General features: G+C 52.7%; 1 protein-coding gene across 1 annotated transcript; it reads right to left on the bottom strand.

Annotated features, from left to right (window-relative positions):
• Positions 1–817: 817 nt before the first annotated feature.
• On the bottom strand, positions 818–19,354 carry PWWP2B (PWWP domain containing 2B). Its single transcript, XM_048311676.1, has 3 exons — positions 19,189–19,354; positions 11,465–13,112; positions 818–1,346 (listed from the first exon to the last, which is right to left on the bottom strand). The coding sequence occupies exons 1-2, from the start codon at positions 19,266–19,268 to the stop codon at positions 11,483–11,485; spliced, it is 1,710 nt and encodes a 569-aa protein (XP_048167633.1). The 5' UTR covers positions 19,269–19,354; the 3' UTR covers positions 818–1,346; positions 11,465–11,482.
• Between the last annotated feature and the right edge of the window lie 353 nt (positions 19,355–19,707).

Genomic DNA, 19,707 nt, shown 5'->3' on the forward strand with positions numbered 1-19,707 from the left:
GGGTTTTGGTGCTGAGCTCTCCTTGTGATGCTTTGTTGCTGAAACGGGAAGCTCTGACCTCTCTTCTTCAAAGACCACAATGTGAACCAGCACAAACCAGGAAAACATGGGCCTGTGTGATTTCTGACCTGCTCGCTCTAACTCAGCCAGAGTTCACCCTGCAGCAGATCCAGCTGACAGGAAGCAGGATCGGTGCAGAGATCCTGCAGCTCCAAGGCAACCTCCGACAGCCAGACAACACTTTACTGAGCAGGGACACTCAGAACTGTTTTCTCCAGCACCAGAAGCAACAGATCACCTCAAATTAATGTTTCTGGACTGAGGGAATCCAAGGAAAGGCTAGACTAGTAGAAGCCCAAAAAATTAACTGATACAGTTCCAAAATCCTGTCCATAGGTCACTTCAGTTTGTGAACTCTGAATTTGGCAAAAAGGCTGTTTGGTTGCTGGTTTAGAATCGTGCATCACCTCTTGGTCGTGGGTAGGGAGAGGATCCTTCTGTCCAACAACACGTTCAAAGGGCCTTAAATCACACTCACTGAGTGTGAGCATGCAAGTTCATATTCACGTTCACGTTCAGTTCAGCACACGGATTCCCTCCCTGGCTGGAGGCAGCAGCTCAGCACTAACCCTACACACACAGCAAGGGCAGGCCCGGGCTGTGCTGCTTTTCCAGGTGACTTGGGAAAGCACAGGGGTAGGACCCAAAGACATCCAAGTCACCAGTACTGCTTGTTCATGTACCTGAAACCATTGATTCTCTCTGCTCTGCAGTAAACAACATGAGAAAGCTTTAACATGCAATGAGAGCCACGTTGTTGTGTGTTGCACATCTTCCAAGGTTTAATAGACACAAAGTGAGTCCATTGTACTTAAGACACTACAATGATTTCATTCTATTGCATGTCCTGACCCAATTACATTTCTCAGAGTACAGTATTGAGTAAAAGTTCGGTAGCTTTAAAATTAACAAGTGTGTGAAATCTGTAAGTAAAATAAGCAGCAGCAATAATCTGGGGAATTTTATCAAGAATAGCTAACTTTTAAGTAATAAATACATTCCGAGTTGTGGTTTTTGCTGTTCTCCTAGTTCATTGCTGTCCGACTGGTTGAATTCTCATACTAGGGTAAGATATCCTTAAGCCTGTCCTGCCTCACACCAGAAGAGCCTCCCAACTCCGCGTCCCGGTGCCTGTCACCTGTCCCGGATGGAACGCGGAGCACTCTGACCAGGAGCCACGTCCTCGTGCCGTGCGCACGGCGGCCTCCCGGTTCTCCTGGGAGCACGTCAGGGTGTTACAGACTCGGTGACCCTCTAGGAGAACAGCTGTGCTCGTCTTCTGTTACCTTGAAGAAAGCCAGAGAGGGAGAGGTTACTGTGATGGACAGGCATAAGCGGCGAGGCACACGCTCTGGCTTCCCTCTAAATATAGCCAGGAATTCTCCTGCTCCCAGCTGGCCCAGCAGGCAGAACCAGCAACGGCTGCAGCTTGGGAAGGAAGCTGCCAGGTTAACAAACCCAAAGTAAGAGTGGGAATTTTCCCCAAGACCAACACGATATGAACTTTAGCGACGATAATAAATCTTCAGTCTGGCTTAAAGACTCTGAAGTCCCTGTTCGGGTGGGTTACTGTAGGTTAATCTGCCACAAGTCCCCACGGAGTGCGCCACGTGAAGAACATCTGCCTCCATTTCTGAACACAATCTACAAAATAGGATTATTCTCCCCTTGAGAGCAGCCGTACAGAAGCTTTCCTAAGTACCTGCAAGTGCTCAAGCCATTGACCGTGGCTGCAGTGCCCTGGCCAGTGCCGGGGGAGGCAGAGCAGCCGTCCCCTGGAGCTGCTGCCCCGCAGGGCCCCTGCAGGCTCCCCTTCCCCTGCCCCACAGAAGGGAGCACACGCCGCGGCACCGCGGGGCCCTTGGGACAGCCAGTGCCCCTCGCTGGCCTCACATGCCACACTGCTGTCACTGGCCCTCAAAACAGCTCCCAGTCCCCTGGGCTTAGGGCTACTGACCTGGGAAAGGTGCAGCTCCTGGAGAATGACGTGCCCAGCAAAAACTAGGCAAGTCCTCACCTGTACCCCGCATGCAGGAGGGACTTACACTGGCCCTGTAAGCCAGGTTACAGTGTGGAAGCCTTGGAAGAGTTCAAGAGGAGAATCCACTTGCCTTCAAGTGAAGAAACCAGAAGACACATGGAACAACTTGGTGATACAGAACCAAGTGAGAGAATGGCACGGAGACCTCCACCCACACTGACCAGCTGCAGAAACATCACTGCACCTTGCTTCCAATGCAATGCAGCTCCAGCAGCCCAGTAATATGACCAGCCCTAAGTCTGTGCCACATCAACTCCAGCTGAGTTGGAAGTGCAGGAGACACCAGCTTGGATCTGTGTTCCTGGCACACAGCATCAACACTATGGAAGAGCAGACCAAAGATGTTCAAACCACCCCCAGCTGAGGTTTGTGACTTACAGAGCACAATGAACCAAGACCACCAAACAGAGAAAAAGGATCACATCTCCAAAGCTGCTGACACGGCAGCAGCACTGCTTCTGCAGGCAGGGGACCCAAAGTGACACTGATTCACTCAGACTCAGCATCCAGAATGATCCGCAGCATTGCCCACACAATGGAGAATGCAAAGAGCTGATTCAATACACCAGGAACATCTGTCCCAAAAGCTGTATTCCAGATAAGGGCTGCAATCAGGTTTCATACACTCCTTCAGTATTTAGCAGAAACTGGGAGATCTCACCCTAGGGCTCTATTACCTGCAGTCAACAGAGTATAAATTCCTACCTAATCTTGCAGGAGAATATTCATTTGTCTTCTGATGAACAGAGAGACTTTCAAGAGCACAGAACAAACTCACTTGCAGGTTTATCACCTTACGCCTAGGAAAGCCTTCCTGAGGCCCAGGGATCTGGAACAATATCCCTCAAGTGGCTTTGAAAGCACTGACCCTTTAGAGACAGATTACAGAGTGAGAAGATCTTGTCTAAACAGGAAACAAATGCATTTCCTGGCTGAGGAGGTAACAGCAAGCCCTCAGGTGGTTGGATTCTTTGGGATTTCTCACTGGGAGGAAGAAAGAATCACACCAGAAGTACTATGCCAAACAGGTCCCAGGGAAGGGTCCTGCCACTGCCAGGGCAGATGGGGCTCCTCCATGGGGACAGGGATTGGAGCCAAACCTCAGCTGCTCCAGGAACTACCCGAGAGCAAATATCAGGCATTCTTGTGGCAGCAGAAAGCTGGGGCTACCAGCAACAGAGCAAGCTGCTTTAAAACAGCTGGATGCTCCTTGGCTTGGAAGGCTGGAACCTCAGCATTCAGCTCGGGGTCCTGTAGCCAGGTGGGAGCAGAGCTCTGCAGCTGGGCTCGAGGGGCATGGCCACCCCCTGAGCGAGCTCTGATGTCTGTGCAGACGCAGGAGTTTTCATGTGTCCAAGAGGACCACACAGTGACAGCCCCTCGTACACTCTCACGTCATCACTGGAAAACTTCAGAAATTTACGTTTAAAAACCCACTTCCAGCATGGAGCAGTGGCTGAAGCCCCACGTTCCAGGTATTGCTGCCGCCTCAGTCCACGTCTGAGTAACTAACACAACACACGTGGGCTGAGTCAGGACAGCCTGGGTGCTAGGCTGGGTGTCCAAAGGAGAGCCAAGGCAGCGCTCCTGAAGCCAAGTGCTTGTTCATAATTAAAAAAAATGCAGTTTTGGATCAAATAAAGCCATTCATAAATCCAGATTTAACAGCAGCAGCGGAGTGCAGAAGACAATTTATCTTTGGAGGTTGTTGCACCCCAAGTGTGCCCAAGCAGCTTATTTTGAGGATTATTTTCTAATCATAAAGCAATTAACAGCAGGCTGTAATTGAGCATCACCAAATCAGTCTTCCTCCAGCCATCTCTCCTTGGGGGAAGTGCAGAGAGGCTGCTGCTAGCAGCTTCCTTCCCATTCCTTCCTCTTGCAGGAGGAAGAACAGGGTGGCAGCTGGGATCCCCATCTCTGGCCCACTGGATGGGATTTTGGAACCGTCTCCAGCTCTCAAGGCACCAGAATCCATCTGACTTGAGCAGGCTGGCAGCTACGTTCTCCAACACTGGAGTTCTCAAACTCCATCATCCAAGCATCCCTATGACAAATCCTGCACTGAGGGTTTCTGTCTTTGGAAAGGACTGTTTTCTACATGAATAAATGGCTCAGGTTATTGGCTTGCATCAAAACAGAGCCAAGTCATCACTCACAAGGGAAGTCAAACTAGTAATTTACTACAGTTCACTTCTTCAGCTGCAGAGCACACAGGAAATGTACTTTATAAAGAAACCAAGGCTGGCTGATCCTGCACTAGCACGGACTAATGCAGATGAAACAGGAACTGGTACGTCAGCAAAGGCATTCACTCCTTTAGAAACTCATCAGCCTAATGAGAAGAACCGTCACTAAAACCTGCCCAGCTCCTCCCTGCCAGAGACACGCAGGCAGTGACCAGGCCACGAGGACACGGCTAATGCGGGGCAGCAACGGGGCGCAGTGGGAACGGCTCCGGCACCAGTGACCCTCTCAGGTGAGCTCACGTTCACCTGCACGGGAACCTGCACCTCACGCTGTGTCCGCAGAGACGGGAGCACTTCTGCTGCCCACGGGCACCTTGGGGCACGCAGGAGACACAGCCACAGCCCTCACACCAGAGAGACGTCGTAGCCCGTGCACGTGGCAGGGTCCTGCTGCTCCTGCTCCGTCAGAGAAAGCACCAGGAGAAGCAAGAGAGCACCTGCAGCTGACTGAAGAGCTGCAGACTTGAGGCACAGGGCTGTGGATATGGAGAGCACGAGCCCTCCAGGAGCTGAGGTATTAAGCCCCATCTGCGTCCTTGCTGCCGCACATGAGAAGCCTATTTCAGCCGCACGTAATCTCAGGATGTACAGAGTTCATTATCTGGCTAATGCAGAGCCCATGTGTTCTGTACAGGTAGAGACAGCACACAAAACAGCTGCAGCAAGCAGATTTAAATAAAATAGATCAGGTCCCATGTGGTGGTATAACCCCATCCAGCAGCCAAGAACCTCGCAGCCGCTTGCTCCCTCCCCCACCAGTGGGATCGGGGAGAGAACTGGAAGGACAAAAGCTGGAGAGCTCATGAGCTGAGATAGACAACTTAATAGCGAAAGCAAAAGCTGTGCACACAAGCAAAGCAAAACGAAATTAGACCCCTGCTTCCATAGGCAGGCAGGTGTTCAGCCACCTCTAGGAGAACAGGGCCCTATCACATCTGTGACTTGGTAAACAAATGCCACCACTCCAAATGTCCCCCCTTCCTCCTTCTTTCCCCCACTTACCTACTGAGTATGATGTCGTATGGACTGGAATATCCCCTGGGCCAGTTGGGGTAACCTGGCTGTGTCCCCTCCCAGCCTCCCACACGCTCCCAGCCCCTCCCCAGCACGGCTGTATGAGGGCCAGGAAAGGCCTTGGTTCTGTGCAAGCTCAGCAAGAACAAAAATATCTCTATTTTATCAACCGTGTGTTCAGCACAAATCTAAAACACAGCCCCAAATCAGCCCCTGTGAAGAAAGTTAATTCTACCCCAGCCAAAACCCACACACCCCAGCTCGTGCCCATTTAGTCTGCAGGGCACAGGCGAGCAGCTCCCCAAGTGTTTTACAGTCAGGGGCAGAGCTTGTCACTCAGCCCACACACTCCTGCTCACCTTGATCCCAGCACCACTGATGGCAACTTATGGATAAAACAGAACCTGTCAAGGCTGAAAAACAACAGCTTGTATGTTTTTCAATATTAGAAGTCTTCACATCAATTTTTGGGATCAAAGTCTTACCTTTCACACCTGAACATGAAAATGAGAAATATTCAAATATTCAACACCGGGCTGGATGGGGCTTGGAGCAACCTGGAATAGTGGAAGGTGTCCCTGGCCATGGCAGGGGGGTGGAATAAAATGATCTTTTAAGTCCCTTCCAACACAAACCCTTCTGTGATTCTACAATTTGTGTCACCCCATTGTGTCACCCAGCCCCACGAGCCCAGCAATGCACGGTTGCTGTGTGAAGATCCTGTTTGTTCCTCACTTGTAGAGCACAGGCACCCTTCCCCTACACAGAGCTACCACCAAGTTCCCCAAAATCCCCTATTCCTTTTTGGACCAAAGTAGCCTTTCTGTAAGTGCAGCTTGGAGGTACTTAGTACTGTACAAATACCTGCTTAAGTACCATGGAGACAGGATGAGCTCTGAGTCTTGCCTGGGAGGCCAGAGCGCTCCCTTGAGTGCCCCTCAGCTCCCACCCTGCTGCTCTCCATGCTTGCTGGGAAAAGGGGAATTGTAGCTGCAATTGGGACACCTCCACTTGAGTTCAAAAACCAAATGAGTAAATAAATGTAATTCAGGAATACATACAGAAATTTTGTTTCTACATTATTTGTAATAGTTTTCAGAGAAACAGTTTCCAGGTTCTTTGTCTGCACATCTCTCTCATTTATTGCCCTGAGACCCCAGCACAGCCCCTGATCCTGTGTGGATCCTACAGGCACTGGGTGCACTGTGGGCTGGTGACACTGCTGTGGGACACCCACCTGCCCTGTCCACTTGTGGGCACGCTGGGCCAGCACAACCAGCAGAGGCCTGGAGCTCCAGCTGGAGCTTGAAGACCCTCAGCCCCGGGAGCAGCTCACTGTGCTCCCAAGGGAGCTGCTAAGCCCTTGGGTGGATACAATCTCCTCCAGCAGCTGAAGTTACGGCTCCTGAAAGCCGATCGCATTCCTGGGCATCGGCACAGCGCAGGTGCAGCCAGAAATAGCACAATGTATGGCCTGGTGGCATTTCCAAAGAACACGCCTGGGAGCAGACAGTGGATGGAGAGGGGCCACGGATGGCAGGACAGGGAGCGGCAGCACAGATCTAGGTGTCTCCAAAGGCAGTCCCTGGGCAAGTGCTTTTGGGAACTGGAAGATTAGTGGGATGTCACCCGATGTTGTGCAGCTCCAACCATCCGTGCTGGACACACAAAAATGCAGCACAGTCTATTTTGGACTTGTTCTCCCACCTTGCATTAGCATGCAGAGACGCTGACTCCAAGCTGCTTGCAGGAAGACTGCGAAACAGTAATTAAGTTGGATGCCTGGTGTTAGTGGACTGAAGCATCTAGAAAGCAGGCCAAGAAAAATCTCAAGCATTCATCTTCTGTGCTGAAACATTCCATGGGACCAGGCAGATGTGTGAAAAAATACAGCTATCACACCAACCATCCCCACCACTTTATATCAAGGTACAGTATTTTTGTGCCACTGGTAGAGCAGAAGAGAGGAGGTCAGAGGAAAAGAGGAGTGACTTATGTTATTCACAAGCTGCTGGCAGCAGCACTGGCTGCATGGACCCACAGAGCCCTGAACACCTTTGAGGGTGAGGTCACAATGTGATGTTCCAGGTTTTACGTTGGTGGTTTCTATGGACAGCGAGCATGCAGCCACCTCTGAGTTTGCTGCACACAGTAGTAGTGTGATAGATGTGATAGGCTTGATGTACTGACACTGAGGGTTTATTAAGCTCATAGCAGTTAAAATAAAAGCCTTCAGCATTTGCAAGTTTAATGGTTCCACAGTCATAGTTTGGGGACAGGGGAGAGAGAGGAAGAATAAAGGATTTTCCAGACTGAAAAAGCAAAGGAATACACATCTTGTAAACTTGTTTCACGCAGAGATGTAGATGAAAACCTACCAGCAGTTTTTCCTAGACGTTTTACTGCATGTCTGCGTGCAGGGAGGGGGCATCTGCCATGAGGAGCCACTCAGGAGGATCACAGAGCAGCAGGCCCAGCCCTGTGGCACAGCAGGACCTGCTGCGCCTGCCAAGGGCCCATCCCTGCAGGGACACCCTCCCCACACAGCAGGGTTGGAGCAGCACAGGCTCCTTGTAAAGCCCCTGATCCCACCACACGATGCATTCCTGGTGCAGGGAAGGGTGGCCTTTGGAAACACAGGTCTCCCTCCCTCCGGTGCCTCGGCCCAAGGTACAGCTGGAGCTGCTCATTCCCAATAAAACGTGTCTGACACCAACCCAGGGGTCCTCACTCCCCCTTCCCAGCCCTCAGATGGGGTTTCCTTAAGGGCGAGGCAAACATCTGTCACTCCAAGCCAGGGGCAACTGCTTTCCTTGTGCCTGGAGCTGGCTCCTTGATGTCACGCACCAGTGAAGCTACGGAGCAGCACCAGAAGATGCTGAGTGGACATGTCTCTCCTGGCACTGCTCTAAACCAAGTCTTACAAGTTTGAGTTCTACAGGCTGCTACTCTGCCTGCTGTTTCTCCAGAAACTCGTTTTACTTAATTAAAACACCGTCATTACCTGATTAGTACTTTCTTTGCAAAGAAACCCCAAGGACAAAGCAGTAACAAGAAGTGATCCTACCAGCTTTTCCAACTCAAACCAAGTTAAAAAAAAAAAAAAAAAAAAAAAATCCAATTTTTCCAGTTTTATGCATCCACAAATGACCTGCAGTGTTTGTAGATTTTTCCAGTACCTACCCTCTGCAGAACAGATCACATGCCAGAAGACAGGAAGTTTCCCAATAGAAAGTGTCACCAGTCACAAACCTCTTCTGTGCTCAGGATTAGCACGAGTGGTGTCAGTGTTGAAGTCACCTCATGGACTCTTTCTGATGACAAAAATCTTTGTGCCGCTGCCAGTGAAGCCCCAGCATGATGGATTTTATGGTGTTCCCATCCAGTATTACCAGGTTACCCAGAGCAGCTGGGGCTGCCCCTGGATCCCTGGCAGTGCCCAAGGCCAGGCTGGACATTGGGGCTTGGAGCAGCCTGGGACAGTGGAAGGTGTCCCTGCCCATGGCAGGGGTGGAATGAGATGGACGTCAGGGTCCTTTCCAGCCCAAACCATTTCATGTCGTCCTTCAGGAAAGGACAGTCAATGAGCAGCTGAAGGAAACATTTCAGTTCTATCTTATGGAAAATCAAGCAAAGCAACAAAATTCAATCCTCCTGCATGGAGAGAATTAGGTACAGACAATTCTCTGGAATAATAAGCAGATTTATAAGTGATGTACCAAAACTCCAGACATGCTGGTCTAGTTGGGAATCTAGGTAAATGTGACATGTGGAACATGGCAAGTTGTGTATTTCTGCTTTTCTGGTTTTGCAGTTCTTTATTCAACTGTCATGCTGTCTCCAGCCTGGCAGACTGTGTTGGCAGCTCAGCTCAGACACGTAAGGCAGGAAATCACCTGTGGAAAGCCAGCTGAAGGAGGCCAACAGAATAGTGATATATGACAAATTTATATACCCACATACACATGCAGAGGTTTGGCTGGAGAGCACAGAGAGAAGGAATGGTTTGGTCTAATCCAGGCCATCCTATCACTTCCTTATCCACATGTTCTCCAGATGTTCTTGTTTCCCCGTTTACAGACCTGCTCCGTACCTGTAGCTCAGATCCCATCGTGTCTCTGGAGCAAGGGCTGCTTCTGCTTCTCGAGGCCCTGCCCTGCAGCCTGTCACCCCATCCTGGCCGGGTCCTGCTGGTACCAGCAGCCGGTGCTCTCTGTGGGCTGATGTGTGGTGGGCAAGATCCTACCATTCTGACTTCCAGCTCTGGGCTTGGAACTCCTCTTGGCCATAGCTTTCCTACTCCCCAAGGACTGACGGGCACAGCCAATCTGTCTGATCTGAAGCATTAGCTGCTTCTTCAAGTTGTCCCTTCTCCTCCAGCTGGGCTGTGCCAGCCCACCCAGGACCCACAAGGGCAAGGACAGATGTCAGGAATGATGGTGACATTCACCACCTTTGTCCCATACTGCTCACACACAAGGTGAAGAAGCTCAGAGGATGCAGTTTGCTGCTCCTTTAACCAAAGCACTGTCCAGACAGGAGCCATGGATTGGCCAGGACTCTTCCACTGGCAAGGACAGTACATTCTGGGCAGCAGGTTTATTTATACTCCTGATCTAGCTAATAGGAATTTGGGTCCAATCCAAACACTCTTGATATAATAAAATCTTTAGCCAGAGTTAAGCAGCAGTTCTACAGGCAAGATCAAGAAGGAAGCTGAAATGTTGCTGCTGCAGTTGTCCAGACACCCTGAGCACGCAGCACGAACATGCCACGCTCTGGTTATTTACTCCAGCCAGGCTTGCTGAGATGGAGTCATAACCCAAGCAAAGCAAGTCCTTCATCACACCCAAGCAAGGGGTGAAGTCTCATGACAGAAGGTATGAATAAAACCCCATTTTCCCATCAGGATTACACGAGCACTGACCATCCCAGTCCCACTGCATTATGACAGTTTAGATAAAGAGCAGAGTCTACAGGAGCAGCACTGGCTTGCTCACTCAGGGTCCTTCAAGCATGAAACAGAGCAGAGCATTCAAGGGGACAACATAACGAACCACACTGCATAAAGCACGGCCTTTGACACAAGGCTCTTCCTAGTGGTTACCTCTGGTTTTTTGACAGAAAGTTCATCCCTCCCCTTGTCTAATACCATCACAGATGAGGTCTTGTCTGGACAGTGATGACTGAAAGGTTGTGAAATGATTCCATGTTTTATCCAAGTCACTGGATTTTCTCATGGACTTCTATTCCCAGTCACGCCACATCCTGTATATTTAGGTACCAAATTTTCATCCCAGGCAGACTGTTTGATGAGAAAGGGAAACCCATCCCCATCCATTACAAAGAATCAGCTCTCATGTTTCCATTCCCACCTGATGTCCTCACACACAGGTGAAGCCCAAAGAAAGTTAATTTGATCCAGGCCATTCCCCAGAGAAACACTGAAAATTTAGGTACAAACCAAACCTCAAGTACTGTGAGAGATACTGAAATACTGTTCCCCAAAGACAGTTTTTGGTACAACCATTTTGAGGAGCCATAAAGGGCCTTCATAAGAAATCCAAACCAGAGGGATCAGAGGGAGGGGAACAAAGGGCCCCCAAGGGCCCTGAACTGTTACAGGTAACTGCTGGGCACCAGCACATACATATGATAAATGTCATCCTAATTCCAGTGGAAGTTTCAGTTCTTTGACCCAAGGAAACTGAAAGGCTAGGAGCTGTTAGTCTAACCTCTTAACAGGGTTAGTTCTGACACAAAGCACTTCAATACCTGCCGCATCCCAGCTGTGAACGGCACAGGACTACAGGTTTATCAGTTCCTTGAACAGGCGGTGCTGCTTCCTGACGGCATCCTGCCTGGCCTGCACCTCCCTCTGGGAATAGGGGCTCCAATTCCCACGATTCCCAAATGAGTTTGAAATTAAAGCTTCTCACCACCTCTGAAATTATCCTCACCAACTAACAGCCAAGCATTTAAGTTTCACAGTTGTCAATCTCAGATTTAATGGAAAAACAAATGCAAACAAATAGTGGAATAGAGTTTAAAATGCATCAGGAGGCTTTTCATGAGAAGCATTAGTCTAGCAATCACTCACCTGATACTGGAGGCAAAGTTATGTCTCAAACTGTGTTAAGAGATCTCGTATTTCTGGAGTCAGGTGCTCGACCGCCTTCGCGGCTTCTGTGATTGCTTTCCGGTACATCCCTTTCTTCTTGCGATTAAATCTCAGTTTGAAAAATTCCGAGAAAGGAGAGAGTTTTGAAACAGATAAGAACGAAGTTGTTGGAGAACCAAACCATGACACTTTAGCTTCTCGCCACGAAGGTTCCCCATTCTCCTTCTGGCTGAGGTTTATGTCGAGAACACGTGCTGGCCACCACGGAAACCCGTGAATTTTACCCCAGACAATATCCCCCACTGAAACAGTCCTTCCATCTTCTGTAACACATTTAGATACACTCTGGGTGTGCAGTCTGACTGTCAGGGGTGGCACAATTTTACGCTCATCTTTTGAAGATGAAGAGACGGAGGCATCATCACCAGGCAAAAAGTCACCCAGTTCTGGTGATGTCACTTCTGAACTAGAAGACTTGGATTCATCTAGACTGTCATTGCTACACACCGATAAACTAGAAGAATCTGCTTTTCTTTTACGGTAATTCATGAGGAAAGCCAAGTTATCATGTCCATCTTTACCCTGGGGAAACCTTTTAAAGTCATCATCTTCACCTGAACTTCCTGAAGATATCTCAGCCAAACTTCTGTCGGTGGACTCATCATTGTAAAACGCTCCGGGATTGGAGTCCCTGCTGTTCTGAAGGACATTGATTTCGTCAATCAGTTCCGCCTTATAAATTGAAACACTCTGACCATCGTTGATGCGATGGGGCTTCAGGCGTATCTTTGGGGGTGGGACATCCACACTGGAATGCACTGGCCGCGTGAGCTTCAGTTTTGGAATGGAAGCAAGCTGGCTGCCTGCTGACTTGTCCATTAAACATTTGGTTTGTTGACACCGTTCAGAGTCCCTGGTCTCCTCTTGGTCCCCGGCTCCGTTCTGCAATACTCGCTCTGGACAGAATGGTTTGACCGAGCCATGAACCCGGGAAGGGATTTTTACCACTTCACCTTTCCCTTGTGGAGTACTGTAGGATATTTTTATAACTGGCGTTCGATGAACCAGTTCCCCAGAAAACTTGTCATCCTCCCTCTTCTCTCTTTTGTTCCTTTTCTCCATGTAGTCAGAGTCGCTGTGCTTCTTCTGCTCCTTGTCCTGAATGCTCAGCTTCCTCCTGGTTTTGGCATTCTGCCGCGGCGCATTCGCATCCTCGGGGTTCAGCGTGTTCTTGCACTTCTCGCAGAGCACCTGCCTGGGCCGCAGCCTGATGGTGCTCATGATGAGCCTCCCCGGGTCCCGGTTGCGTGACAAACGCCTCCTCGTCCTCTTTATAGTCCGCGGCGGCGGCTGCGGGACCCACTGGTTGTAGGTGTGCCGCAGCCACAGGGGCCGGGGGAAGGGGGCTCCCTCGAAGTACGGCGGGTAGGGCGGGAGGCTGCCCGGCGCCGGCAGAAGCGGCGGCACCTGCTCCTCACCGCTGCCCTTGGCGGGCTGGTCACCGGCGGGCCGCGGCTCCGGCTCGCCCTGAGCGGTACCTCTGCCCTCGGCGGCTCCGTTAGCGCAGGCGTCAGCGGGGGGGTCCTCATGCTTGGGGAAGGAGGATGGCAGACAGAACAATCCAGACCTACAATGGGGTAAGAAAGACAGGGAGGGAAAGAAACAGAGTCAGGAGCTTTGAAAGGTGCTTCTCTGGGAGCCCAAAATTCCCAACCTCCCACAACTTCAGTACTAAGAACTCAACACTTTCTCTCGACTTTTAAGACCAGGCAGCCAATTCTGTCACTGAAAAAAAATAACAGCAGTGCATAAATCTGGCAAGGTGTCCTACTCTTCTCCCAAAAAAGGCACAGGGATCAAACCCTGTATTTCTATGAACTCGTTGCACAAAGTTTTGCTCTAAGAGATTGTTTTATCCCACAAAGCAGTTTACTGCATCAGCAGGCTGGCAAGGCCAGAGGAAGGATGTGATACGGATTAGCCTAGGGAGCTATGAAACTGCCCTTCTCGCTGTAGATGCATGGCTGATTTTCCAGCTTTTCATTCTAAACCTGAACACCTTGCCTTGGGTGGATAACTTGCACAGGTTCACCAAGACACAGCACTGCTCCTCTTCCCTGGTCTCTCCATCTACAGCTGTATTTGCTACCATAAGGAATCCACTGCTCCTTCAGAGCAGCAAGGTTAACAATGATGATATTCTACCCTTCAATGCCAAGTCTCATTACAGGCCACCAAAGCCCGGATACAGTATCTTGCCTGGATATTGGCAAAAGCAAATCCTCTGAAATGCTGAAACTCAGAACTGCAATTCATGTCTCCAAAATTTATGAATTTATGCTCTTGGCCTGGCATTAGAAATATTACGCTAACACAGCACTGGGACAGATTCTGCCCTGAAACACTGACTCTGACTGGGCAATGCTCACTGCCTTGGCTTTCCAGAGACACTTCTGCAGAGAACACACCCTCAGTGAAGCATGTGGGCTTCTTTAATAGTAATGAAATGTTGTATAGGAGAGCCACGAAGAAGAGACAGAGGAATGGAGAACAGGTACAGGCCAAATACCAGTGGGTTTTGGATGCTACACTCCCATTCCCTTCCTTGCCAGCCACTGCTTTCTTTCCAATCACCAAGAAGGAAGGACCCTTCCTGAGGCAAGGGAGGAGTTCCTTGGTGGTGTCACAGAGAAGGACACTTTGGTAAGCGTTAGCAGAAGGGCACTGAAGAGCAGCTGAAGGCACCCACTCAGTCCCACACCTCTGACCAAGAGCAGCACAAAGCCACTGCCGTGGGTTTCCCGATGGAGAGGAGCCTCCAAAGTCCTTCCCCATTACTGGAAAAGTGCAAGAACCTGCTGTTAAATGACAGTTTAACCGGGAAAGGATTAAGCTGTTGTAATCATGCAATTTGGAATAAAATATGTTTATTCTAAGAAGCTTTTTTTAAACAGAGACAACCAAAAATGTAGGCGTCTTTAAATGACAGCCCAGAAAGCCAGTACAGTGCGTACAGCCAGACAGGGATGTCGGCACCATTCACAATCCAAAGTGAGACCATTTCTGAATGAAACGATGGCTATAAATTATGGTTACTTTATGCAGTGAGATTGCATGACTTGGTCACAACAGAAAACTACTCCTCATGTAGACACAAGCCCACTCCCCCTGCTTGTGCAGGGCCCCTGTCCACTCCCACAGCCTGGCTCTGAGCAGGCAGGTCACTGTACCCTCCAGAGTGGCACGGAGCTCTTTGCCTGGCAGAACTGGAGCACCCAAAGGTTCACTCACAGGATGGTTTATGCCTGTAACATTAACGTACCAGCACACTGTAACCCCGCTGGGCTGGACACGGCCTCATGCCATAGTACGTGCCCACAGACCCCAGGCCACTGCCCTCCCCAGCTGCCACCCTGTGCCAGGCGCCAGTTCAGCAGGGAGCCCTGTTAGAAAGATGGGGACAAACTCTTCTCAGTAGGGCCTGTTGGGACAGGACAAGGAGTGATGGCTTCCCACTGCCAGAGGACAGGGCTGGATGGGATATTGGGAAGGAATTGTTCCTTGGGAGGGTGGGCAGGCCCTGGCACAGGGTGCCCAGAGCAGCTGGGGCTGCCCCTGGATCCCTGGCAGTGCCCAAGGCCAGGCTGGACATTGGGGCTGGGAGCAGCCTGGGACAGTGGGAGGTGTCCCTGCCCGTGGCAGGGGTGGCACTGGATGGGCTTTGAGGTCCCTTCGGACCCAAACCATTCAATGACTCCATGACTGTGTAGCAGCACCAGTGCCAGCACTCTGGGAGAAGACATGACCTGCCTTTTCCAAGGGATGACACAAACTGACATGCTGGAAATCAAAGCAACTTAGAGTTAAGTTTTGGTGGCAGCACCTTCTACATGGCCAGGTATGGAATGACTTGTTTGGGGGGCCATGGCCAGGTGGGGAGAGATGAGCTCTGTGAAATCCCACTATGGCACATGACATGGCAGGACTGCTCCTGTACTGGAAGTGTCTCCGAAGGCCAAGAGAGCAGTTCCATTGAGGAACCATGCTTCTCCCACACCTTCCACACCCCTTCCAGGCAGATGAAGGAGGAGCTCTGCTGCCTTGCCCACCTCCCTATAAAACATAGTGCACGCCAGCCCTACATCTCGGGCACAGGGGGAGGAAAATAGCTCCAGAGAGGCCATGCACAGATACTCTCACCTTGTCAGCCATTGCCAGGCACCCGCAGTGCCCGGTCAGCACGAGCAAACCACGGCCACTGCCCAGGGCTGCTTTTGCTTTCTCTATCTGCCCCCCCCACTGCACACTCCAGAGAGGTTCCTCTATCCCCCCCCACTGCACACTCCACATGGGGATGCACTGACAGACCAAGCTCACCAGGCTCCTGCAGCCCCCTAAGAAGGCCAATTACACCTGGTTCCATCCTACCCTGAGCCAGCTGCCGTGCCCACAGCCCCTGGCGCTGCCCTCACCCAGCCCAAAGTTGCTTTCCATGGCTGGCAGAGCTCCTTGTAAGAGGATTTCATGCCAGTGTGTTCCCATCCACAGCAGAATGAGAGACACTTCATCTGACACACCCGGTCTTCCAGGAGAAGCTCACTTTTCCCACAAGGAAAAACACCAAGTTCACCACCCTTCCCTACACCCCCCAACTTTTGTGTGCAAATCAGGACAAAGTTCATGTTATTTCTTCTGCCAACTCACTGTCACTGTTGGTCCTGCAGCCCTAACCCCACTCAGCTGGGATGAAGGTGCCTGAGGTGAAGGTTAGGGGCAGGAGTGCTGTGCAGGTACAGCGTGTGCAGTGTCCAAGGCCAGGCTGGACAGGGCTTGGAGCAAACTGGGATAGTGGAAGGTGTCCCTGCCCACAGCAGGGGGTGAAACAGGATGAGCTTTAAGGTCCCTTGCAATCCAAGCCATGCTGGGATTCTGTGATTAAAGCAGCAGGAAATAACTGCTGATGGGATTTCACCCTGCTTGTAATCCCCCTTTCTGGGGCAGCTGCAGCCAACTGGACTCGGTTACCTCAATCTAGTCTCTGCTTGGTATAGAAGATGCCATCCTCCTTTATTTATACCCCTGCATAATTAAAACCCAACTTTTAAAGTAAGTTCACTTGCAGTAAAACTACCAAATCTTGTTATCAAAACCACTATAATTGCAGCCAAAATGCATTTAAATCTCTACTTGAGCATGTACACTATGGAGCTCACTTTGAGCAGAGCCAGTTTATTGGAAGCAAATAACTGCCAGTCACTGGGCAGGCCCTGGTGCTTGCTGCATCATCCAGGCTGGGACAGGAAGGGACACGCATAGGAAGGACACAAGCACTTTTTTCTGCAAATAATTCCCCAGTGGTTGGAAGCTCAGGCATGAGTGTTCTCTACATCCCCCCAGTCCTAAAGGCGCAGAGTGCAGGAAGGGGGGACAGAGAGGGAGCGGGCAGGGCATGGGCAGGCAGTCCTGCTGGCCACACACCTGCCCACGGGCTGAGCCCCTGCAAACCTGGGCAGGTGGCTCAGGGTTCAAACCTGCACCTGCCTTTGTGGTAAAATAACAGAGGCATCCAGCTGGGACCTGGATGGACGGGGTGCCCTGGGTGCTCAGGGTGGCAGGCCTTCCTTCCTCCTGCTCAGCTCCCCACAGCACTCGCTACAGCTTAGGAGAAACAATCATGGAATTACAGAATGTCTGCATTGAAAGGGACCTTAAAAATCATCCAGTTCCAGTTCTCCTGCCATGGGCTGGGATATCATTCATTAGACAACTTGCTCCAAGCCCTGTCCAAGCTGACCTTGAACACTTTCAGGGATGCGGCAGCCACAACTAAGTAAAACAGATTCATCTACTGTGTGATGCTGAAACCATTTTAAACCATAAAAGAAAGCTGAAGAACCACCATACAGGCCCTCCCTCCCTTTTAGGGTAATCTCTTTCCATGCAGCTGTAACAACCTGCTCTGGTGGCTCTTCTCCTGCCAGTCCCATCTCACTGCCCAGGGGATACAGGCAGAGCATGGGTGACCCCTGCACAGGGACAAGCTGGTGGGACACAGCTCCATCAGCCAGGCAACAGCAGGAGGGGAAACAGCTCTGCCACATATCCGTTTCAGGCACTCCAAGTTCAGCACCAAGTGGATAAATTCCTGCTGCCTTTGGGACACATCCTGACCTTCACCTTCCAATCACTGCCAGGCCGACTCCTGTGGTCTGCTGTAGGATGAACAAGATCTCTCCTCCTCTCCACACCCCAGACCTGGGATGACTGCAGTGCTCACTCCAAGTCCCCAGGGACCACCAGGAGCCAGGTACCTGCCTCACACAGAGAGTTCCTTCCTGAGAGCCACAAGCAGAGGCTGTGGCTCTCCCATTGTGCTGCCCAGCGCACCTCCCTGCCCCACCACGGTCAGCACAGGCCAGCCAGTGCTTGGCACCACCACGGGCAGGATGCGGCACCTGGGGACAGCCACAGAACAAACATCGACCTTCAGGGACAGCCCCAATGCTCAGAGGGCTGGTCATCCACTGCCCCCCTCTCACCCAGCACAGACCAGTGTCACCACTGACAAAGCTGGGGCAGCACTGGGCTGCAGAGCTGCCTTAGAGCCTGGGAAAAACACCCATCTGGTTGTTCCTTGGACCCACTGGGGGCAGAGAGAGGAAGAAAGACAAATAATGGAAAAAGGTTAAGGTGGAAAAAAAAGCAGGTAAAAGAAGTGTCACTGCAGAGAAAGACAACTGAAATGTGAAAAGGCAGAAACAGCTGGTTTAGGGGGCTCGAGGGACACCAACTGCTCGGGCTGGGACCAGACTCCAGGGTGGGTTTATGGACTCTGTGCAGCATTAGGTGCCTGAATGCTTTTGAAGATCTGGCTCAAATTTTCCAGGATACCCATGTGAAATTGAATAAATGATGAAAACGAAGCTCAGAAGTCCTGCCCCACACACCTCGGAGGAAAGATCAGAGAGATGAGGCTGCTGTGCTCCCACGCAGCACTGATCTGGCATGTCCCTTACCCAGCACACAGGCACCAAACCTGTTCTTCACAGAAACACAGCCCAGCACCGCGCCGGCCACAGCGCTCGGACAGCCGGACCTGCCCCGCTGCGCGTAAAACCACCTTCGGAGCCGGGGCAAGTGCGACACACGAGGGTCCCCGCCGGGCAGAGCCGCAGCCTGTGGGTGCCCTGGTCGGAGAGATGCCCCTCTCGGGTCCGCAGAAACTCGGGTAGTGCAGCGCCACGACGAGGGCCAGGGCCGGGGCCGAAGCCGGGGCTGCTGCGGCCACAGCCCAGCGGGAACCCGGGCGACGCCGCGGGACCTTCCCGGGAACCGCCGCCTGCCCCGGGGCCCGGCCGGGGAGGTGGGGAGGGGGTACGGGAGGGGGAGCTCGGGGAGCGCCGGGCGAGGAGAAGAGGACGGGGAGAGCAGTGAGCGAGGCTGCGGCCGCGAAGGGTCGGCGGGTCCAGCCCCGGGTCCGGGACACGCTCACCGGGGCCACGTGCGGGGCCGCGGCCGGTCCGGCCCCACCGGCCCCGGGGCGGGGGCACCACTCCGGCCCCGCCGCGTGCCCCGGGCCGGTCCCGACCCCGCCGCTTTGTCCCGCGGGGCGAACAAAGGGCGCGGGGGCAGCGCGGCCCCGCCGGCCCCGGCCCCGCTCGCCGCCCCCGCCGTGGCCCCGGTGCCCCCATCCCCGGCCGCACCTCTTGGAGCAGTCCAGCAGCACGCCGGTGAAGCGCCGCTCCCCGCAGCTCAGCGTCACCACCAGCGTGTCGTTCACCATCTGCTCCACCAGCACCGGCACCCACGCGCCCACCCGCGGCGGCGGCGCCCCCGCCGCGTCCCCCGCCGCCGCCCCGGCCTCGGCCATGCTCCCGCCGCTCCCCGCCGGCGGGGCCGCTGGGGCCGGGCCGCGCGGTGACCTCACGGAGCGCCCGCCGCCGCCGGGCGTGACGTCACAGCACCGCCCCGCCGCCGGGCGTGACGTCACAGCACCGCCCCGCTCCGGGGCACGTGCGTGAGACGGGGCGGGGGCGAACGGGGCGGGGGCGAACGGGGCGGGGCGGGGGGGCGGGGTCTGTTCGGACCGGGCGGGACCGGGCGGCACCGGGCGGGACCGGCACCTCGCGCCACCTGGCGGCCGAGCTGCGCACCGGCACCAGCGGGCGGGGCGGGAACGGGGCGGGGCCACCCTGGGGGCGGGGCCAGCGGGGCCCGGAACC

This window comes from Corvus hawaiiensis, chromosome 8 (assembly GCF_020740725.1).
Source record: "Corvus hawaiiensis isolate bCorHaw1 chromosome 8, bCorHaw1.pri.cur, whole genome shotgun sequence".
Lineage (NCBI taxonomy): Eukaryota > Metazoa > Chordata > Aves > Passeriformes > Corvidae > Corvus > Corvus hawaiiensis.